Here is a 24,366-nt window from a genome sequence, read left to right on the forward strand (position 1 = left end):
TCACTTCTCCCCTAAAGCAGCAGAATCCTTGATAATCTCGGCATCTTCTGGCTTGAGGGACCCCGCGAAGTGCTTCAGATGAACTTCCTCAGGCTGGGCAGGGTGTCTTTCTCGAGTACTTGCATCTCTTAAGAGGGGAACCAGGGCAAAGTTCTTCCAGTTCCTCCCTGCAGCTGAAAGATGAAATACTATTACTGCCTTGGAAGCAGCAAAACGATACCAAACAGTCGTTTGCTGGCATTACCACCCTCCAGATAAAAGGGGGCACAAGCACATCGGTGCTTCCGGAGCACAGGGATCAGTGCCATTTCCTCTTTCCTCACCTGATCAAGGAGCCTCATCTGCTCTGGCAGCTCCTAAATTCTCCTCCTCGACCCCACCCTGACTTGCTTGTGGCCTCAGGATTGTCCAGTGCTTGCTGCTCTCAGCCTCGGTTTCCTCCCTGCCCGTGTGGGAGGGAGAGCAATGCTGGGGCTGCCCTGGGAGCGGCTCCACGCCAGGTCAGCTGCAGGGTGATGAACACCAGCCAAAGAATCAGGATTTGGGGTTCAGGCCCCACCAGGGAATAGCAGACTGGGAACAATGCCAAGGGAAACATGGTGACGCTGGGCCTTGAAGTGGGCTCTCATGTGTGGCCTGAAATCCCAGGAAGCCCCTGAGGAGGACCCGCTGTCACCCCCATAGCAATCTCCAGCCCCTCCCTCCCCCCAGCAACCTCAGAGAAGTGACAGCCAAGAGAGACAGCTGTACGCGCTCTCCTTCCACTTGCCAGAGCCCTGGTCAGCCAAGCCTTCTGGCTGGCCATCTTGGGTCTGATCTTTCTAGAAAACCAGCCTAAATTCACACCTTTCGCCCTCGGGCCACAATTCAGGCTCCTCTGCTGGTGTCCTGCACTGGTCACATCTCAAAGGCATCAGGAATATGGGAGGCTGGGCCCATTGTGACCATCCCAGCTGAATTCTCCAGGCCTTGGGTTTCCCCTGGGCCCACAGGCTGACACTGGCCGGCCCCCGTCCACCACAGCCTGATACAAGCACCAGGAGGATGTTTCAGGGAAGGCATAGAAGCAGGAAGCCTCCACGGGGAGACAGGCCAGGTGCTTACTGAAGACACCATCTTCTGGCTGGATGCACCGTGGGGATACCCCCCCTCAGAGACCGCTTGGCCCAGCTCCAGTCCCTGGGCCCTCAAGGAAGGCATGGGGCTCCCAGTGCCTGCTTCCCACAGCCCTGATACGAAGACCCCCTCACGTGCTCTCCCTAGCTCAGCTATTGACCACTTTCCTCCCTGCCCTTTCTCTCTTGCGTTCCCTCACCCCTTCCCAATCACACGTGCTATGTGGGTGGGGAGAGTTCCTTGTTACCTGAATAATCTGACTATTCATTACGGGAGTTTCCACTGTTACAAGGTTGTATAGGAAAGCAAAATCCTCAGGAAATACTCCCTAATTAAGCATAGGTGTGAAACCAGGGATCCTCTAACCATCTCCTAGCCCCTCCCCAAGTAACATGAGTGTGTGTATATCCCTGCCACTGGATCAATGTCTTTATTAATAGCACAGTGAATGTGCGATGCCTCAAACAGCCAACAATGTCATGCAAACACAGTGCAAATCAACTGCAAAGTGAAACAGCAAATCTTGTAAAAAGGTGTGTGGTTTCATGAAATCAATAAGAGCAATGTTGGAAAACTACTCAAATCACTTGCAAAGCCATCTTTGAATGGCTCTGTGGTGAAGCTGGACCAGTTAACAACCGAAAAAGAGATAATAAGTATTATGACATGACACGGGGAGGGCTTCTAATGAAACTTGTGGGGAAAGTATAGGACTGCAGGAGGCCCTTGGGAACACTGATGAAGCCCTTGAGTAGTCTTCCAAAAGTAAGCCTCTTAATAAAATAGATTTCCACTTCCAGCTCTGATGGAGTATCTAGTACTGGGCTAGCCATCCTGCTATAAACAATCATAAAACTGGACAAAATACATGCAGCAAATGTCTTCAGGCATAAGACAACAGACTGAGAAGCTGCAATTGCTGAGAGAAGTGAAATTCACAGGGTGAGCCCTGTGATCGCCCTAACGTATTGCTTAGGGACAAGTTCTCAGACTACAGTGCAGTGAGCTGGAGTCTAAGCGGACCGTGGCAGTGCCTCTGAGCTAAGGAAGAAGGGAGCAGAATTTTGAGCAGCCGAAGCAGCTAGAATCTGTGGGACAGGGTGCAGGAGAAGAGGAAGAAGGGAGCTGTAGGGGTAGAGGTCCAGAAGTCTTTGGGGTGGGGTCCCCCCAAGTCCTTGGCTGACAGTTGGGCTGTACTTGCACAGGCTTCTCAGACAGTGGCTGCTATGGGGTTGAAAGTGGGACAGAGACACCAGAAGTTGAGCTGTACTGAGGGATATTGGAGATCCAGCCCAGCCAGTGGAGAGACTTCCTCACCACCCTTTTTCTACTCTGAGGATCAAGCTAAAATACCAGAAATACCCTACTTACTGTACATGCACTAGAGTAAGATCTACTCAAGACCCACCCTAAAAAGCCTCAAACCAAGCCCCGACAAGATCCACAGTGGAAACAGTTTGGAGGTTGAGTCCTACAGGTTTGATGGGATTGGCAAATACCTTGGCATTTCCACAGATCTACCACAATAAAGGTTAAAACTAAGCCTACACAAGTTCAAGGTGATTCATCAGTAACTGAACTGCCAACTAGGATAAAAATTCAATCAACTGTCTCTACAACATATTATTACAATGCCCAGTATACAATTTAAAGTTACTAGACATACAAGAAACAAGGAAATGTGACTCACAGCCAGGAAAAAACCAGTCAATAGAAACTTACCCTAAGATGGCCCAAATGTTGGATTTAGCAGATTTAATAGGTGGACAATCAAAAGCAGTTATTATAAATATGTTCGAAGAACCAAAGGAAAACATAAGCTTAATGAGGGAACAGCTAAGGAATCTCAGGAGAGAAATGGAACCTATAAAAAAAAAGAACCAAATAGAAATTCCATAACCAATAGCCTAACACTTGAAATGTAATATTCACTGGATGGGCTTAATAGCAGTTTAGAGACGACTGAGGAAAGTGTCAATGAATTTGGAGACAGATCAATAGAAATTATCAAATTTGAGAAATACAAAAAAATTGAGGAGAAATGAACAAAGCCTCAGAAACCCACAGGACAATATCAAATGATCTAACATGCATGTAAAAGGAGCAGATAGGGAGACTAAAGCAAAGTGTATATAGTTTCCAAAATATGTTTCCAAACATATTGATGTACAGATCCAAGAAGCTCAGCAAACCCCAAGCAGGATAAAACCAAAGAAAACCATACCTAAGCATATCTTAGTCAAACTGCTGAAAACCAAAGATGAAGAGAATGTTTTGAAAGCAGCCGGGGCTGGGGTTGGGGGCGGGGGAGGGTGGGGAGACACACTACAGACAGGAGAACAGCAATGCAAATTATGGGTGAATTTTCATCAGAAACAATGGAGGCCAGAGGACAGCAGAGAATCATAGTTTAAGTGTTAAAATTAAAAACAACAACAACAAAACCCTGTTAACCTAGAATTCTATATCCAATGAAAATAACCTTCAAACATGAAGATGAAATCAACATTTTCAGGTAAACAAAAGCTGATATAAAACTAATCTATACTGATAGAAATTAGATAGTTACCTGGGATGGGGAGGGTGGAATTGACTACAAAGGGGCATGAGGGTCTTTCTGGGGTGATGGAAATGTTCTGTAACTTGAGTGGGGTAGTGGTTGCCTGAGTGTGTACATTTGTCAAAACTTATCAAACTGTGCATTTAAAATGTGTCCATTTTATTGTATGTAAATTACATCTCAATAAAGTATACTTTTTAAAGTTTGTGAAATATAAAAAAATGAGCTTCTCGATGAAGCAATATCAAACATGCAGTGTCATGCTAACAGGCAAGTTTGCCTGAGAAATCATGCCCTTTCCCTGAACGAGCCAAAAAAAAAAAAAAAACAAAACTATCAACACTTGATTCATTTGTTCATTTGAGAGTTAGCAACATTGGGCTTCCCTGGTGGCACAGTGGTTAAGAATCTGCCTGCCAATGCAGGGGACATGGTTTCGAGCCCTGGTCCGGGAAGATCCCACATGCCGCAGAGCAACTAAGCCCGTGTGTCACAACCACTGAGCCTGTGCTCTAGAGCCTGTGAGCCACAACTACTGAGCCCGCATGCCACAACTACTGAAGCCTACATGCCTAGAGCCCATGCTCTGCAACAAGAGAAGTCACCGCAATGAGAAGCCTGCGCGCCACAACGAAGAGTAGCCCCTGCTCGCCGCAACCAGAGAAAGCCTGCACACAGCAACCGAGACCCAACGCAGCCAAAAATAAATAAATAAAATAAATAAATTTGTTTAAAAAAAAGAATTAGCAACATCAGCAAATTGGCAAAGTAGGCAGCTCCAAACACCCATGCCTCCACAAAAACATTTTTTAAAAAGGCAGAAACTTTAGAACCAATGCAGTCAGAACTCTGGGAAACAGTCCAAGATTTATAGCAACTTAAAAATGTTAGGGAGCTAAAACTACAAAACTCTTAAAAACAAAAAACAAAAAACACGGGGGACAATCTTCCTGACATTGGATTTGACAATGATTTATTGGATATTACCCCAAAAGAATAGGCAACAATGGAAAATAATACATAAATTGGGCTTCATCAAAATAAACGTTTTGTGCATCAAAGGGCAACTCACAGAATAGGAGAAAATATTGGCAAATCATATATCTGATAAAGAATTAATATCCAGAAGATACAAAGAACTCCTATAACTCAACAATTAAAAAAAATTTTTTTTAATGGGCAAAGGGCTTGAATAGCCATTTCTCCAAAGAATATCTATAGATGGCAAATACGCACATGAAAAGATGTTCAAAATCATTAGTCATTATGGAAATGTAAATCAGTGAGATACTACTTCACATCTGTTAGGATGGCTATAATCAAAACAAAAACAGGAAATAACAAGTGTAGGTGAGGATATGAAACCCTGGTACGTTGCTGGTGGGAATGTAAAATGACTCAGCTGCTTTGGAAAACAGTTTGGCAGTTCCAGTTCCTCAAAAAAGTTAAACCTAGAATTACCACATGATTCAGCAGGTCTACTACCACCCAAAAGACTGGATAGTTGGAAATCAAAAAGAATCTCGTACACTAGCGTTCACAGGATTATTCACACTAGCCTAAAAGGTGAAAACAATCCTAATGTCAGTGAACAGATGAATGGATAAATAAAATATGGTATATACATTCAATGGCGCATGATCGAGTCAGACACAAAAGGACAAATATTGTGTGATTCCTCTTATATGAAGTACCTAGAATAGGGAAATTCATAGAGACAGAAAGTAGAATAGAGGTTACCAGGGGCTGGGAGGAGGGTGAAATGGAGATAACTGCTGAATGGGTACAGAGTTTCTGTTTGGAATAATGAAAACGTTTTGGAAATAGGTAAGGGTGATGCTTACACAACACGGTGGCTATAATGAATGCCACCAAATTGTACACTTTTAAAAAAATGATTAAAATGGCAAATTTCATGTTATATATTTGACCACAACTTTTAAAAAAAAAGAAAAACAGACAGTGCAGGGTTGTAATTATAACTCAAATGTGTTCAGTATAAGACTAGGTTTGACTCATTTTTAGGTAAATATCTTCCATTGGACCTTTCATTTCATGTCCACTGTTAAAATGTTTACCACTAATGATTAAAGGACTTTTTTTGGTAGTGATTTTCCACAGGGCTCCTCTGTTCAAGGTGTACATTTTCTCCTCCCACTCTTCCCTCCTCTGCCTGCCTGGATGTGTTGGGCTAGGTGAGGGTCCCTGTTTGTGTCCGTAAGCCTCACGGAGCTGAGGGCAGACGCTGGGTGTGAGGACTGGGGAAGAGGAGACAGGGCACCCGCAGGGAGGCTGGACGTGGGCTGACGGCTTCCTCTGGGGCACTGATGACCAGGGGGGCGTGCAGAGCCAGCAGGCACGGGCACATGGTGCAGGCGTGCGAGAGAGCACGGGAGCGCCCATGACTAGGTGGGTGGCTGACACCTGGGGCTGCTCCAGGAGTGGGGGACCCCGAGGCTTCAACTGCCCACCTGCCCCTCACCTCGGCCCGACCGCAGGGAGAAGCTCAGGGTGCGTTTGATGCCCTCACAGTTGCCCGGGTCTTCATTGATGATGCCCACGTTGGTATTCCAGGTGGTCCAGTTCACCTCGTCCACCCTGCAAGGGGAGGAGGTGAGGGAGCAGGGCGCTGGTGGTCCACAGCCAGCTTCCCAGCCCCGCAGGCCACGCCTGTAGACCAGGAGGGGGAGACACAGCTGGCGAGAGGAGGGCCCAGAGGGGCCTGCCTTTTGGACACCACCCCTGAAGATGAGTTCTCTGACCACACTGTGGGACCCAGGAACTTTAAAGATTGGATTCCTGGTTCCGACCCTGATCGCTAGGTGACCCCTTCTGGACGCCTCATTTTCCAGTCTTTCATGTCTGGGTCCCACCATCTGGGATCTATGGTGGGGCCCCTATGCCCACAGTCAACCCCTAGGGCAGCCCCTGTACCTACAGCTGCCTTGGGAGAGTCCCTTATGTTCATGACTGGGCCCAAGAGACCCTGAGAAAGGCTTATGTTCCCACAGCTGGTTCCAAGTGGGTCCTCCATACCCATGCTAAGCCCTGGAATGGCCCCTGTGCCCACAGCTGGCTCTGGGTGAATCCCCAGGCCCACAGGTGAGCCCTGAGTTAGGCCTCTGTACCCACAGCTGATTCTGGGTGGGTCCCAATATCCATAGCTTAGCCCCCAAGTTCCCCAAGCTTTGATTCTTGCCTGGGAATTACCTGAAACACCACCTGTAGTCGTCCTTGCCGTCAGCTGTGTACCCCACCTGCAGCAGCTTGCCTGAGCGAAAGGCCTTCCTCATACACTTAAGGAAGCTCTTCTCCGTGTCCAGGATGGTGATGGCTCTCTGCAGGACGACACAAAAGGCAGAGGGGCAGAGGGTTCATCCAGGAGCCGCCCCTGGCTGCCAGTGCCACCTGCCAAGATCAGCGTCTGCAGGGTCTCTCCCCGTCCCTGCGCCTCCGAGCCGGACCTCCAGAGCCCTCTGCACCAGGCTGGTTCCCACAGCCAGGCGGGTGCACAATCCACGGATGGAGCTCAGACCTGCACAGGCGCTGCTGGTGCCTTCCGGGTCTGGGCAGGGCAACCATGAGTTAGGTGGAGTGTGCCAGCCCCAGTCCCTCCCCTGAGGAGCTCACAAAGGGGCAACATAGTGTAGTGGTTAAGAGCAGAGGCTCGGGGGTGAGACTGCCTGTGCCGAGTCCTGGCTGGGCTACTTACTGGTTACCTTGGACACAGATACCTAACTTCTCTATGCCTCGTGCCTTCATCCAAAAACGGGGAGAGTGAGAGTGCCCTCTTGGTAGCATTATTGTAGGATTAAAGAGAGCATGTAAGTAAGACACTTAGAACAGTACCTGGTGTAGAGCCAGTGCTACTTAATAAGAATGACGCTTTTATTATTAGCTGGAAAGGCAGACGCAGACCAGGTGTCTCAAAGATGCAGCTCTCAGGGCCCATCCCATATTAGCTGCTTCCCGAGTCTGGTCTCTGGTGCCCACTCTAGATGGAGTTCCTCTGTGACAGGCACCCCTGTGGGGCTGAACCCTCCATCTCCTCCTCCCAGGGACTTCCCAGCCCACAGTAGACACAGAGTCTGCAAACACCCGCTGGTGACCCTGGGCAGGGACCCCCCTGTGGGAGGAGCCAGAGGGAGCCAGCTGAGGGAGAGGCTGCTGCCTGAGCCCGCGGCCTGGCTAGGCTTTCTGCACCCTCCCCAAAGCGTGCAGGGGCCCGTGCACCCAGCTGTGTGGGGCAGCAGCCGGAGCAGCCGACCCCCTCGTGCTGCACGCACCCCGCCAAGCGCCCACCTGCAGCTTCCAGATGTTCTTGCTCTCCTGTGCGATCCTGTTGACCGTCTCACCCATGAGGGCAATGAGCATGTTGAGCAGGAGGATGTACGTGAGAACCACATAGGCCAGTAACAGGATGACAAAGACAGCCTTGAAGTCATAGTTCTCCGTGAACTCCAGGTCGCCCATGCCGATGGTGAACTTGAACAGCTCCAGACACGTGGAGTACAGGCTGTTGTAGGAGCTGTCGGATGGCCGGCAGCCGGGACCTCGCCACCTGTGCGACGTCGACTCAGCCGACACGGAGTCATTCTTCCCATCCTCAATCAGCGTCACCACCGCTATAGGGCATGGGGAACATGTGGCTGGATGGAAGCCAAGACCCCAGGTTCCCCAACATGCACACCCGCTACCCCCAGGATGGGTCTGCAGCAGGAACTCTGGCTTGGCTATGAGGCACCTTTGTGTGATTTTTGTTTTTAAAAGCACTCCCTGGGCTTCCCTGGTGGTGCAGTGGTTGAGAATCTGCCTGCCAATGCAGGGGACACGGGTTCGAGCCCTGGTCTGGGAAGATCCCGCATGCCGCGGAGCAACTGGGCCCGTGAGCCACAGCTACTGAGCCTGCGCGTCTGCAGCCTGTGCTCCGCAACAAAGAGAGGCCGCGATAGTGAGAGGCCCGCGCACCGCAATGAAGAGTGGCCCCCACTCGCCGCAACTAAAGAAAGTCCTCGCACAGAAACGAAGACCCAACACAGCCAAAAAATAAATAAATAAATGTAGTCATTAAAAAAAATCTAGAAAAGCAAAGTAATATTTAAATAAATAAATAAATAAAATAAAAGCACTCCCTTCTTCAAAACTATCAGTTTTTCATAATATACTGTTTTATTAATAGAAACATTTTATCATCATCTGCTAGGGGAAAAAATGCTAAAATAAATATATAAATATATATGCACAGTGTGATACAGCCACATTTGTGCAGTGCACAAGCTGCCTAACCTTACATGTCAGCCCTGGGTCCACATCTACTTTCTCAGTCACACCTTTGTCTGCCTGTGCCCCTTAGAGGGTAGCCCAGAGCCAGCCCATTCCAGAACCATGGGGGCTAAGCAGCTCAGATCAGAATGGCTTCTTGCTGCATTCTGCACTCTTCTTTGGGAGATGTACTCCAGAGCCTGAGAGCTTCTGTAGCAGTTGTGCCCCATGGTTACTGCATAACCCCCTTGGCCTTATCCCCTCCTGTGGCTCCTGATATGCAGGGCCTTCAGACCAAGTGCCAGAGCCCACACTAATCCCTATCAGATCCCTTCCAGTCAAAGCTGCCCGTCTCTCCCAGACAGGATACCACGTGAACCATGGAACAGTAGGACTCAGATGGGGATCAAAGCAGGACTCAGTTGCTCAAAAAATGATGTGGTGTGTCAAAAGGGCACAGGAGCCAGCTGCAAGGGACTCCTAATGACCATTTCTCAGAGAATTTGAGCATGAATAGAAATGATGATAGTAAGGAGTTATAACCCACTTAACAAAGTGAGAATCCACACACACACATACACACACACACAAAAAGAATCAAAGAGGCCCTACTAATGTAAATAAATAAATCAATGTAGGAGAATGGAAACCCCTTCCATTACATTACTGTAGGGAAAGCTCTTCCAGACAATAGAATGCCAGCTAACAAACGTAGAAAGAATAAGTTAGAAAATTATCATTTGGCAACCATCACAGGATCAGGTGATTCAGGTGGGAACCATCAGTGGATGCTAAAACCACTGGGTGAAATTTTGATGAGAAACAGGATATTTACAGTCTCAAAGCATCGCCTCACAAATTACTTATCAATTACAAAGGGAAAGATAATAACTTGACAGTGGATAAATCTGGTAGACCTACCAAAACCAAGTAACCAAAGTTAACATCACCAGAGGGAATGTAAATTGGTGCAGCTACTATGGAAAACAGTATTGAGCTTCCTTAAAAAACTAAAAATAGGGCTACCATATGATCCAGGAATCCTACTCCTGGGCATATATCTGGAAAAAACAAAAGTTCTAACTCAAAAAGATACATGTACTCCAATGTTCATAGCATCACTACTTACAATAGCCAAGACATGGAAGCAACCTAAGTGTCCACTGACAGATGAATGGATAAAGAAGATGTGGTACATGTATACAATGGAATATTACTCAGCCATAAAAAAGAATGAAATATTGCCATTTTCAGCAACATGGATGTACCTAGAGATTATCATACTAAGTGAAGTAAGTCAGACAGAGAAAGACAAATAGTATATGATACCACTTATATGTGTAATCTAAAAAATAATATTAATGAATCTATAAGCAAAACAGAAACAGACTCACAGACATAGAAAACAAAACTTACCATTATCAAAGGGGAAAGGGAAGAGGGGAGGGATAAATTAGGAGTATGGGATTAATAAATACAAACTGCTATACATAAAATAGATAAGCAACGAGGATATACTGTATAGCATAGGGAACTATATTCAATATTTTGTAATAGACTATAATGGAAAATAACCTGAAAAAACATACATATATATGTGTAACTGAATCACTTTGCTATACACCTGAAACTAACACAATATTGTAAATCAATTATACTTCAATTTTAAAAAAAGAACCACAAAGTTATCACCAGAAATGGGACAGACAGACATCATGGGACTCCTGATATAAGGAAGACACACATTACTTCACTGATATTCTGACCAAACATGTATACCTAAATCTAACTGTGAGGAAACATCAGACAGACCCAAACTGAGAGACATTGTAAAAACTGGCCTTTACTCAATAAAAATGCCAAGATCACAAAAGAGAAGGAAAGACTGAGGAACTGCTCCCAAATGAAGGAGACTAAACAGACTTGACAAGTGAATGTAATGTGTGATCTGGGATTTTCATTTCTGTAAAAGATATTTGTAGGACAATTGGTGAAATTTGAATAAGGCTGGAAAATTAGCTAATAGTCCTGTATTGATATTAATTTCCTGATTTTGATCATTATGCTGTGTTTATGTAAGAGAATGTTCTTGTTTTTAGGAAATACACACTGAAGTATTTAGCAGTAAAGGACTGATCATGTCTGCAACTCACTCTGTTCTTTTAAGTATGGTGTAGTGTGTGTGTGTGTGTGTGTGTAGCTGGGAGATAAAGTGATTTTTTAAATGTGGTAAAATTTGGGGAATCTGGGTAACGACTATAGAGAAGTTATTTGTACTATTCTTGTGACTTTTCTGAAATAACATCAAAATTTTTAAAAATTTTAATTGAGCCAAAATGCAGCTATACTCTAGGTAAGCAGCACTTCATACCTCTAAAATTACTTAAAGTCTTTTATGAATCAATTTCTAGGTTCTCCTACTATTTCAGTGTATTCACTGGCCATCTGCTCTGTCACCTGCAGACACACACCCCAGTGGGCCTCTCCCCACCCAGCCCTGCAGGGTCCTCAGGAAGCTGAGGTCAGCGGGAGCCCCTGCCCCCCACCAGCCCTGACCAAACCCGTTACCTGTGGAAAACCCAAATAAGAAAACGAGGTAAACAAACATGAAGCGACACAGGTCTCTCAGGATCATCTGCAGGAGAGAGCAGGCTTGTCAGAAGCAAATCAAGGCCCGGGAGGGGCCAAGGGAAGGGCCAGGACTGTGTCGGCCTGGGGGTTCATCTTGAGCCCAAGTGGAATCAGAGGGCAGACAGGTAGGTTTGGTTTGGTGGTTTTCAGCTCAGGTGTCATGAGGGAGTCACCACAGCTCCCCCCCGCCCCCGCCAATGGGCCTTTTTCTGGTGGGAGAGGGGGGCCTGACATGTGGCGGGTCAAGTTTCAGGGGAGCCCCCCAAACCTGGGTCAAGGCCGGATTGCCTCATTGTTGGGGAATTCTCTGCAAAAGTGGGTCTTAAAACAGCACCTCCCCAGACAACGCACAGAGGGTGGATGGAGCCAGGTCCCACACACTCAGGAGGTAAACGGGCTCTGCGGAGAACCCCTCCACAGAGGCACCGGCACCCACCTTCTCAATCATGACAGCATAGATGCCCATCTGCTGGAAGCCGCGGGTGTAGTAGAGCATGTTGGTCCAGCCCATGGCCAGGGAGAAAACCATGGAGGCCACGTACTCCTTGCAGTGGCAGAAGTATAGCACGACGGTCCCCAGCATGAACAGCGACTGCACAAAGCTGACGGGGGGGGGACAGCAAGCCCTGTCCATGGGCACTGGGGGGCCTGCACCCTCACAGACAAGACCCCAGATGCCTGGACCTCTCCTCAGAGGCACAGCCCCAGGCCACGGGTGAGCTGGGGATGGCTGTCCTCCCTCCTTTAGCCCATGAGTCTCAGTGGGAGGACTATCGCTCCCAAGAGGCAAAAATCGGTTGCGGGGGTGGGGGGAGGGGGTGTTGCATGTGCAAAATCTTATCCTTTTTACACGCAAAACACAGATATAAATATAGTACATAAACACATATATAGTATATTTGTGGTAGGAGATTTCATGGGAGGGGCAATTAGGAAAAAGAATTTCTAAAAAGGCAATAATGAAAAAAGGCTGAGAAACAGGGCTGTAGCCCCAATAGCCTCCCTGCCCAGTCCCTGGGAACAATAGCCTCACGGACAACAGAGAACCTAGGAGGCCTAGGCCTCTGAGGAGGGCAGGCTGTGCTCTCCTGAAAGAACCACAGGTAGAGTCTGCTGGTCACACCCTCAAACTCAGGAGCAGAGCCAGGGAAGATGTCCTTTCACTCTTTAGTCTGGTGAGGGCTGCCCTAGTCGGAGCCCTGGACAGGCTGGAGGACGTCTGGACGATCCTATGACCATTATCCTACGACGATCCTATGACAGGGTCTGCTCAGTGGTCCCTTCTTTACTTATTCGTCCCAGGTCTCCTTGTTCATCATGGCCTCCTCCCGGAAGTGCCCGCCCAACGGCTGCATTAACACAGAAGACCACACTGACCACCCGATTTCCCATTTGTGTGTGAGAACCCAGCAAAAAGCCACCTCTGTGCTGATGTGAGTGTACTGAAAACTAGTGTCCCTAAACTGGCTCGTTAATTGGAGTTCTGCTGCAAAGAAAAACTATCCCTCGGCATCTGCAGACCCTTGGCCAAAATAAGAACTGACGCCAGCTGACATAGGCAAATGGAGTCCCCACCTAGGAATTCTGGAAGCTGGGAAGTAGTGAACAAATGGAAACTGACCTAGCAGACCCAAGAAAGCCAAATCCAAATCCATAGTGGGGAAACCTGAGAACCAACTCGTTCAATCAAGGAAACTCAAAAGGCTTAGGCACCTCTGGAGGGGAGGTGAAGAGACTGACGTGAGTAAGAGTGGAGGTGTTGTCTCTGAAGAAGATAAAACAGAGGGTCTTTGGACCCGGTTTCAGCAGACACCCATGAAAGCACTGGTATTTTACCCAAAACAGGAGATTATGTGATTTCTATACAAGACATTACGTAAAGCCCTCTTCTCCACTCAGCTCTCAGGAAGCTGGCAGTTAGACTTCTTCCCTCCAGATAGAAGATTGAAAAGATGCAACAGATTGACTTTGGACATTCTCCAACAAATTGTTTATCTAGACCAGACTATAATGCAGCTAAAAATTGATAAGCCCCATTCACACATTAAGAGCTTCCAACCAGCTTTTCAGTCCTCCACTCTTAATCATGAGCAGATGTCAAAGATTTCCAAATATTCTGAGAATGCCCTCTACATGAAAGAGAGAACAAAACAAGCAAATGGGAATCAACAATGTGGAGAAAACAAAAGCTATGCAAAAAGAAAAGAATTACCAAAAACTATCTTAATGGTCGTAGAGAGACAAAAGAAGATATTGCACCTATGAAACAAGAATAAAGTGTTATAAAAGGGAACAAATAGGAGCTTCCCTGGTGGCGCAGTGGTTAAGAATCCGCCTGCCAGTGCAGGGGACATGGGTTCAAGCCCTGGTCCAGGAGGATCCCACATGCCGCAGATCAACTAGGCCCGTGCACCACAACTACTGAGCCTGCGCTCTGGAGCCTGTGAGCCACAACTGCTGAAGCCCGCACGCCTAGAGCCCGTGCTCCACAACAAGACAAGCGACTGCAATGAGAGGCCCACACACCTCAACAAAGAGAAACCCCGGCTCGCAACAACTAGAGAAAGCCCACGTGCAGCAACAAAGACCCAACGCAGCCAAAAATAAATAAATAAATAAACTTATTTTTTAAAAAATTAAAAAGGGAACAAATAGAATTTTTTAAAAAGAGCACTTAGGAATTAAAAACATGATATCAAAAATAATAAACTCAATAGAAAGGCTGGAAATTAAAATTGATTTGAACCTCCCAGAAAGAAGAGCCAAAAATAAAGAGACAGAACACAAGTGAAAAAATGTAAGAACTAGTTCAGGACTAGGTCAGGAGGTTCAATATACAAATCACAGGAGTTCCAGAAGAGAGATCAAGAAATAATTCAAGAAAATATACAAAAAATAAAGGACATAAATTTATAGATTGCAAGAGCCCACTAAGTACCCAGAACATTGGATAAAGATAAATCTGCATCAAGAAACATCAAGTTTCCAAACACTAGGAATAAACAGAAGATACTATAGGTTTACAAAGAGAAAAACCAAAACAGGTCTTAAAAGAGGATTCAGAATCAGAATGGCTTTGGACTTGTCACATTTAATATTGCAAGCAAAGAAAAAATGGAGAAATATCTTCAAAAATTTAAAAGAATCTTATACCCAACCTCGCTATCAACCAAATGTGAAGGTATAGTAGAAATATTTTCAGATGTGCCAGATTTAAAAGAAATTCCCTAGCACCTGGAACATACCTGGCACAGAGTGGACCCTCAGTATTCCTCACCCAACAAACGTTTATTGGGTGCCTTCCATCATTCATTCAGCATGTTTGTGAAGCCCTACTATGGTTCCAGGCCCAGCGGATGTGAGAGAATGAGCGAGAATGAGCTGATTGCTGTAACCCCAGGTCTCATGGCCAAAAGATGCTATCTGCTACAGGGGCATAAAAGTCAGTATCACTTACAAAAGCATCTCACTGTAGCTGTCCACAAACAAGGTCTTCAGTGATGGCCGTCTCTGCAGGAAATATTGAATCTGCAGGTAAACAGAGTAAGATCCCAGGAAAGGTTAAATGGTGAGCACCCAGAATGCTTCCTAAATGGAGCCACGATGGACCATGGGAGGGCATCAAAGCAAAGATAATGAAGACAGTGGAACAGGATGGGTCAGGCTAATGGGGTAATGTTATGCACTCGGTCAGGAAGATTTTTTAGAATAGAGTGGAATTACAGCTATACCTAGAAGCAAAGATGGGAAGGAAAACCACCAAAATGTTATTAATTGTTGTGCTTGAAGGATGGAATTGGGTGATTTTTTTCCCCTTCTTTTTAATTTGTACTTTTTCTTCCTAATTTTCTCAAAGAAGTTTGAATTACAGTAAAAATTCTTTAACCATCCTCCACCGAACTAACTCTCCAGGACAAACCAGTGCTCTCCACTCCCCGAAAACATTCTGACAGATGCCCACAGTGCATGCTCCTCTCCAGGACACCCACACCCTCCTTGCCCTCGCACTGGGTAATCCTGTTTGCCAATAATGCTTTTTGCCCACTGCACTTGCTACTGCAGCTTTGTACTTTACTATAATATAAACTAGGAGTGTGAAAATAAACAGAAACAGTTGTTTCTCTGAAGACAGAGTCCAGTGCTTTGGAAAGACTCCTTAAAGGTGAGGAACTGAAAAAAAAAAAAAAAAGAGGTGCAGCTTAGATCAAAAAGATTAAGGGAAAAAAAATCACAATAATCTCAAATTCTGCATTCAGGTCCCTTCGTAGTGCAACAGTGGTTCCACATATATTAGAAGAATGGCCAAGGAATATGCGTGTTCGAGTTTTTAGTTAAAATAAAATGGTTCCAGTATACATATAGATTTCTTTCATTATTCTGAGCTTTAATGGGCTGTTTCAATTAATTAAACAACTACCAGTCATGATCCTGTCTCTTAAGAGGCTTCCACTCTATCTCTGTAATTAAATATTACATTCAGTGGAGAGCCCTGACTGCCAGTCTTCAAGCATGACTGCCCTGGGTCTGCAGGGACCCACTGGGCAAACCTGCACCCTCCCACAGCCGTGAATGCCTGAGGATTCTCATCTTCACCTGTGTGTCTCTAAGCTCCTCTATCAGGGCTATTACGTGGCTGATGAACTAAAAAGTGGGTGAGCACTGAGTGAGTCTCTTGACTTTTTGTTTTGGTGATAGTGGAAACTCATGCAATTGGAAGGAATGCTTACCCCTCGGAAAAAAAAGTAGACTCCCCCTGCTACAGAAAGAATCTCTCCAGTGACTCGGAAATAGCCCCCAACGGTGTGTTTCAGCTTAAAGGGAGGCTGCAAAGGGCAGAGAAGATAGTGATTCCATTCACTCATTCATTCACTCAACAAACATTTACCTGGTACAGAGCCCTGCAATTAAGACCCAGCCCCTTCTGGAAAGGTTCAGCCTCCATCAGGAGAGAGAGACACAAATAAAGACAATGCATAATTATGGGGACACCTGCAAGGAGGCCCCTCTGTGGGACCTGATTTCCAAAGTGGCAGCTTCCAGCTGCTAAGAGGAGTGTCCTTACTGTACTGTGCTGTCTCCTGGATGATATCCTAACCTGCAGCTCTGCTTGGCTGGGAGGACGGTGGTGGCATTAGGTGGAGGCACCCTTACAGATCCAATGTCATGTGCTTCCTGCTGTTCCCACAGCCTATGGCGAACCCCTGGTCTCCCAGAACTGTCAAGGTTCCCCACGGATGGTGGAGGGAGAGACGTCACACACACACACACACACACACACGCGTGCATGTGTGTGCGCACGCACGTGTGTGTGTCGTCCTTGTGTTTCAGCCACAGTTTTCCAGAGTGGGTTTCCTTCCAGCCTATCATCCATGTTTCATAAGCACTAGTTCACTAGCTTGTCTCATTAGCACATATTTCTTTTCTCTTAAAATAAAGTCATTAGATGGCCTTAATAGTTGTATAGAAATCGGGTTTCACCTAACTAGGAAGATGAGTTTTTCAACCAAATTTACAAGCAAGGCAACCTGGAGATAAAGGCAGCAAGTTAAGTGCTTAGATATTGAATGGAAAGGACTCAGTTCAGAAACTTGAGGGAGTCTATGGCTCCTGGTAGCGGAAAAAGTCTGGTCTTAAGTTAATCTGATGCATAACGCAGGGCCTGGCTTAGAAGAAGTGCTCAAAGTATATGTCCAGGGAATGAATAATGTGCAAGTGAGAGAACAAAAGCAGGCAGGGGAGCGGGCTGGCAATGTGCTCAGGGCTGACGCCACCTGGGACCCTGAAGACACCCAGCCGAGCGGAGAGCTGCTTCTGGAGCCCCAGTTCCTGCATCCTTTCTAACCTAGTACTCCCCCTCTGCAGTCAGGGACCTCAGCGACCACAGGCTCGGCCTCTCAGAACCCGGAGGCTAAAGGAGGGGCTGAGAACAGGAGGGGGGTGTGAGACGACCAGGAGACGGAGGACTGAGCACAGGGACGTAAGATCTCCAGGTGACTCTTCCATGTCTCCAGGGTCTGGCCTGGGCCCGTGGTCTTGGGGTCTTATAGGAACGCCCACCCCCTCCCCTCGTCCCCTGCAGAGGCCCGAGCCTCAGGCGCACCCGGCCTTCCACAGGCCTGTAGTAGGCGGCCGTGGTGAAGATGATCATATACAGGCAGTAGATGAAGAAGTTGAAGTAGAAGATGCGCTTGACGAATCTGTCCCACTTGTCCTGCAGGAGGCGGTTGAGCGGCTCCACTAAGAGCATGTCATGGCGATTCTAAGGGGAGCAAAGAGAAGTGAGCCTCACCCCCCCCACCAGGACCCGTCTCACAGGACCACATCACACCCACGTCTCTGCATGACCACGCCCTCAGCCCGAGCAGCAGCGGAGGGTCACAGCCGGCTCCCCACGTGGCCCACCCTGAGGGCCTCAGTGTCTCTGTTGTGCAGTGAACAAGGGGTGAAATCGGACACATGACCCTAAGGGCCCCTGACACTCGAGAGCGTACCAGTGTTGCCCGACATTCTATGCCCACTCTCTGTAATAGCGCTCTTCCAAGAGCCTACATCCTTGCTATTCCCACAGTATCGGGAAGAGGCTGGCACAGGCAGAGCCTAGCATGAGGCTGCTCAGGGAGGGGCCTCTGCATTCCTTAATTCTCCCATTTCCGGCCCTGAGTCAGACAGGCTATCCAGATGGGAGTGGCAATTACCTACGCATGAGACTGAAGGGAACGAGGAAGTCTTTCCTGCCATGAGTGGGCCCAGTGCCTGGGATACCACCATTACAGGTATTGCTTCGGGGCAAAAGTCTCACATCAACAAGCTCTCTGTAAAGTTCAAGTATTCCTAGGATGTGGATGAGCCAAAATCAGGTCATCCTAGCCTTTTTGGGCCATTGAGTGCAACTCTGGCCCAGGCTGGAGCTCCCCAAATAAGGTCCATGTTCAGTGTCTTCTTGAGTACCTTTGGGGATGGGAAGCTCTCTGCTGCCCCAAGAAGCTTGTCGGGAAATTCTGCTCTCTGGAGCAAAGTTGGTCTTCTCTGCTTCCCACCAGTGGTCCCTGCTCTGCACTCGGGGCCCCAGTACTGCATTCCAGCCCTTGAAAGCCTCCAGAGATGTGCAGATGGCAGCCGTGGCCCCGGAGCCTTCTCCTCTCTAGGCCAAACACCCCAGTCCTTCTTGAGGTTGTTTCCTACCTGGGCCAGCCCTCTGGGAACACTTAACCAGGGATTCTGAGTCAGAGGGCCCAGATTCAGCATGGCAGCCCAGGTGGGCGCTGACAGGACAGAACAAAGCAAGCCAGGCCTCTCCCTTCTCTGGATTCTGCCCCTGTAGATGCAGCCTCTGCCCTGTGAGACATCATGGCAGCCCGTCATCACCAAGAGCACAGACTGCAGCCCCCAAAGTCAGCCTCAGGGCCCGGAGCATCTGTCACCTTAGAAAGAGGGGACAGCAGTGGTGGAAGGATAAACTTTTCATTAAGCGGCATTGGGACCCTCATTTGGAAACAAAATAAGTAAGACGCCTACCTCACACCTACGCAAAAATCAATTCTTGATAAATTTAAAAGCCAAACATAAAATACCTACAAAGGAGCTAAATGTAAGTATTGGAAGATATGTGTGCAATCTTGAAGTGGAAAAGGCTTTCCAAAGCAAGACACAAGTCACAAAAGCTATGAAAGAAAAAGTCTAACCAATTCGACTCTCAAAATGAAAACTTTTTATAAGCAAATGATGCAAATGAAGTTTGCAAGAGACTAGGAGACTAGGAGAAAATAAGATATCTGAAACACGTGCAATAGAGAAAGGATCAATTCATTTTATAACGAGAGCGTCTACACACTAAAAGGGTAAGGCAAACAGTCCAGTAGAAGAGATGGCAAAGGACAATGAACAGGAAATCTACCAAAGAAATTTGAATGGTCGAAAACACAGGAAAAAATTCTCAACCTCACGGTAATCAAGAAAACAAGAATTAAGACATCAATGAGATAGCATTTTGGGCTCCATGGGCTTAAACTAGGTTAAAAAAAAAAGATTGGTAATACCCAGGTTGGCAAGGACACAGGTAGATGTGTACCCACGGGTGGTGGGCAAGTGCATTCATGCAAGCTTTTTGGAGGCCATACTTTCTGACTTAGCAATTCCAGTTCCAGGTGTCCTTCATAGAAAAATTCTCAAACCCATGCCAAGTGGCCGGTAGCATTGTAGTAGGAAAAAAAAAAAATGAAATAACTCAAATGTCCTTCTGTGGATATTTACTCCCCATTCCTGCTATGGAATACTTGCAGTAATTTTTTTTAATAAAGCAGACTCATATGTGCTGATATAAAACTATCTACAGGGACTTCCCTGGCGGTCCAGTGGTTAGGACTCCGCGTTTCCACTGAAGGGGGCCCGGGTCTGATCCCTGGTTGCGGAAGATCTCGCAAGCCGAGCAGCGCAGCCAAAATAAAAAATTTTAAAATTAAAAAAATAAAACATGCCACTAAGTGAAAAACATGGTTGTTCTGTACTATATATAGTATAATCCCATTTATATAAACAAAATGAAGCTACATGTTTTTATATGGTAGAAAAGGAGGATTCTTTTCTTGTCTATGTATTTTTGAAATATTTAAGTTTTATGGGAATATTATCATATATTGACTGTATGATGCAGGAAGACATTCGGTGGGAATGAATGGGGAGATGAGACTGCAGGGTGTAGGCCCCGGGTAGCAGGTTTCCACTGATGGGACGACAGGCAGAGCCAGATTAGGGAGTGGGGGTAGGGGCTGGGGTGCAGTGAGACCCAAAGCCCTTCCTGGCTGGGTCCCAGCCTCGGCCCACTCACAGGTGTCTCACTGCTGCTGTAGGCAATCACCTCCAGCACTGAGTTCTTCTCACAGGTGTCGATGCAGGACAGGTCGTACAGTGAGGAGTGCACAGGCCCGTAGGCCCACTCGGTAAACTTCCTGGACAGGTGCCTGCACTCGGGCTCCTGGATCTCCCTCTGGAGAATATAGGCCAGGACCTGCCCCAGGGATACAAGAGCCTGTTAGAGGTCAGCCTGGGGCCCTGCACAGGCTGCATCCCTACCAGCTCTGCTCCAAGAATAATTCTGCTTCCCAGCCCATTGGAGACCCCACCCAAGCCCCAGGAGAGCCCCACCCCCATCTAGCAGCCTCCTGACCGCCATCAAGATCAACTTCCCACTGCCTCAGACCCCAACTGCAGCCACATAGGACCCATCACCTGATCACACCTGGCCCCCCATTTCTCCCATCTCCCAGTGAAGGACTGCAGTGGTCCACTCTAGAAAACCTCAAGCCAGAAGGAAATAAAATCCAAGAAATAAAACCAAGGTTATAAAGGTTATAAAACCAATGTTCTCATCCTAAGAGACTCAGTATGAACAGAGTCAAGCTCCCAGAATCCTCTGGTACTGAGAAGCCCCTTCCCCTCCAGTTCCCAATTGCCCAGCCCCACCTTCAGCCTTCCATGGCCTGACATCATCCACAGGCTTGGGCCTGCCCCACCCCATTAGGACCCCATACCACCCAAAAGTCCTACCTTCCATGAAAAAACACCAACAGCTTCTCTTTCCATTTCACCCTCAGCTCAACCCACTCCCATCCCCAGACCCCAGCGCCCCACCCGCATTCTGCGTCTTGTCGGTGGTGCTCAGAGTTGGAAATCAGAAACGGCCACGCGTGAACTGATGAATTCTCCTCGGCATCTCACAATTCCCCTCGCTGACTCTAATGCCCCCTGCCCTCCCTCTACAGGCTGGTGGGGCAGCACCAGGGCTCTGCGCAGTGACGATGCCAGAAGCTTAGGAAGGTAGGCAGGCCCCTCCCACAGCACCCCCTACTCAGGCCTGATGCCCCCTCCCTACCCCGATCTTCCCACTCCTGGCGGCCAGAGCCAACGGCGTCAGCCCCTTCTTGTTGGTGAGCTCCTCCAGCTTCAGCGCAGGGTGGAGTCTGGCCCCCAGGATCAGAATCTCGTTGTACATGCTTGTCACAAACTTGGTGTTGTCGGCCGTGTTGTCAGCCACCTCCACCAGCGCGTGCAGCACAGTGTTGCCCATCGAGTCCCTGGCGCTGATGTCGGCCGACTGCCAGGAGTTCTGCAGCAGGAACTTCACGGTGCCCAGCTGGTTGGTGCACGCAGCCAGGGAGAGGGGCAGCTCACCTGCAGCCAACACAGGCAAGCGGTGGGCTTCCCCAGGAAGAGACTGGCCCTTGCACCACCCGGCCTCCAACTCCCGCCCCCCCCCCCCCCCCCCCCCGTCTCCACCTCAAACCTCCCCTTAGCGATCATCGAAAAGCCAAGTGTCTACCGCGTGGTCTCCCCACCAAAATAGAAGCCAGGCCGCCCTTTGGTTTTCTTAAAGAAGTCCCCATTGGCCGCGGCCTGGACGTCGGCCCCGTTCTCCACCAGGAGGGTCACCAGTGCCATGTTCCGTCTCTCGATGGCAATGTGCAGTGCCGTCTGGCCTGTGGAGGACGCGTGCTGTTGGCTTTGCGTCCGTAGTCCTGCGGGGGGCTGCCCGGACAGATGCCGGGGGTGGGCCTGGGCAGAACATGCAGAATGACCCCCCACCAAAGGAGGCCCAAGGAGGCCCTGAGGCAGGAGTAGAGATCCCCAGAACAGGGAACACCAGACTGGGAGCTGAAGGAATCAAAATTGCCCAAGTGTAAGGAGCACCAAGCCATCAGGCGGGGGTGGGGTGGGTGCAGGGACCCCCAGGACCAGGAGATCCCGACTCAGTGGCTGGACAGGGAGTAAGGAGCTCAGAGGCTTTCCCGGGCGTGACGGTGCCCCCCTGGTTCCAGGCAAGCTTGCGGGCAGAGCCGTGCCGGCCCGGCCCTCCTCACCCTTGTAGTAGCTGTCCGTGTAGCTGGCGTTGACCAGCTCCTTCAGGCTGTCCGTCTGCCGGGCGATCTCCAGGAGCAGGGGGATGGTGTCGTTCTGCCCGTTGTGCAGGTTGAGCATGGCTTTCAGCAGGCAGGTCTTCCCTGTGTCCGGGTCTGCAAGACAAAGTGGGGGTCAGAGCAGGCTGCACGGCGGGGCCGTTCCCGGGACCCGGCGGCTTCCGGGCCACCTTTGAATTCGCTGTCCATGAGATGCTTCTTGCTCTTCTTCAGAAAAAGCAGCAGGCTCTCCAGCTCCTCGCAGTTATTCTGAGCAACTGCTTCAAAGATCTTCCTGCGATTGTAGAGCTTGAGGTTCTCGGCAGCAGAGTCCTGGGATGGCTGCCTATGGACCAGAAAACACCTTCGTTTCATACTCTGGTCTCAGCGCTGAGGCCTTCAGAGCCTGTCAGGGAGCACAGCTAAACCCCGAGGCAAACCAAAAGGGGAAAAAAACATGATACAAAACCCACCGCTCAGTCCAGGCTGTAACAGGGAACAGTGGGGCGCGTGTACCCCTGTTCTGTCCCCACCCTGTGTGTAGGCATCGTCTAGAAAGTCTTTGCAGCCTCCACTTCCTCCAGTACCCAGGCCACTCACTTCCCTGCCTGCTCAGAGGCTGGGGGAGCCTGGAGGGGATGGAGGGCAGGGGTTTGGCTGGCCTCTGCTAAGTGAAGAAGCATCCTCACAGGGCCACAGAAGTCATCCAGCCCTGTGCAGCCCCTGTCCTGCTTTGGAGGAGGTGGGAGGCCTGGTGGACTCCCACTGGAACTGTTTTGTATTCTGTCTAAAAGCATCCTGCGCTTGAGCCTTCCAACTTAAAGTCCTCATGATTAGGGCTGGTGAGCATTCTAGGCCTGGACCCAGAGATCGGCCAGCAGCTAGGATCAGCATATATGCCAGCATGTGTGGCCACATGTCCCGAAGGTCCTATGAGTACAGACGCTGGACCAGGTGACCTCTGGAGGCCCCCCAGCTCCCTAGCTCTATGACCTTCAGCCCATAAACTCGAGTATCACATGGTGTCTCCATGGCTGGGGCCTCAGCCAGCTGGGCCAGTTAGGTTCCTGGTGGAGAGGGAGGCTGAGCTCCAGATGCAGCTTACCTGGCACAGGTGGGACCATCCCCAGGCCTCTGGACGATGGCAACAGGGCTGACTGTGATGGCCGGGCAGGATGCCAGCTGACCTTCCTCAGAAGAGCAGTCCATGAGGGATGTGTCCTCCGAATCACCCTTTCCAAAGAGCCGGCTGCGGCTCTTGGCCGCAGGGAAGCTGTGGGGCTTGGCTGGAGCTGGCCTGGAGTTAGGGTCTCCATCTAGGGGCTCTGGGCAGGAGTCCTCTTGAGGCAGGTCCTGAGATTCCCATAAGTCTGAGCTCCCCCATTTCTTCATCCTGCCAGATCCTCTGTGGCCCAGGAGGCGGCCTGCGGGTAGCCACCGAGATCGGGTTTGTTCCCAGCTGGAGGGCTGCATGACCCTAGCCCCCACTGCCCTTGTTGCAAAGGCCCCTGTGAAGCAGGACAGCCCAGAAGTCCAACAGCTGCTGCCCCCAGCCTTCCAGAAAGGAAGCTTTCAGGGGTGTTGTACCTCCCACCCCAGAGGCCTCAGGGGGAGCAGGCCTAGCAGCCCCATGGCCAACAGCCTCCAGGGATGAATGAGGCCCCAGCTTGCAACCATCAGGATGGATGGATCACTCCTCTTCTCTGGGCCTCAGTTGCCTTGTCTGCAGAGTAGGGATGATAAACACTGCTCTGCCTCCCCCCAAGATCAGAATAAGGGAGACAGGAGGAGAGGCTGCCTCCGGCTGTGCATTGGGGGAGGAGCCCAGTGACGAGGATGGCTCAGCCCCAAAGAGCCGAGCAGTCTGCGTCCCCAGGAGCAAGGTGGCTGGCAGAGACCGACACTCAC

At 48.9% G+C, this 24,366-nt stretch overlaps 1 protein-coding gene across 1 annotated transcript; it reads right to left on the reverse strand.

The window, feature by feature from the left end:
* TRPV1 (transient receptor potential cation channel subfamily V member 1) lies at nucleotides 1-23,865 on the reverse strand. The gene is made up of 15 exons (XM_068530615.1): nucleotides 23,564-23,865; nucleotides 22,650-22,804; nucleotides 22,423-22,575; nucleotides 21,901-22,041; nucleotides 21,438-21,736; nucleotides 20,394-20,573; nucleotides 17,670-17,828; nucleotides 16,297-16,392; nucleotides 15,027-15,097; nucleotides 12,006-12,171; nucleotides 11,507-11,573; nucleotides 7,979-8,301; nucleotides 6,887-7,014; nucleotides 6,159-6,274; nucleotides 1-173 (listed from the first exon to the last, which is right to left on the reverse strand). The coding sequence occupies exons 1-15, from the start codon at nucleotides 23,848-23,850 to the stop codon at nucleotides 1-3; spliced, it is 2,514 nt and encodes an 837-aa protein (XP_068386716.1). The 5' UTR covers nucleotides 23,851-23,865.
* Between the last annotated feature and the right edge of the window lie 501 nt (nucleotides 23,866-24,366).

Source organism: Eschrichtius robustus, chromosome 20 (assembly GCF_028021215.1).
Source record: "Eschrichtius robustus isolate mEscRob2 chromosome 20, mEscRob2.pri, whole genome shotgun sequence".
NCBI classification, from domain to species: Eukaryota; Metazoa; Chordata; class Mammalia; order Artiodactyla; family Eschrichtiidae; genus Eschrichtius; species Eschrichtius robustus.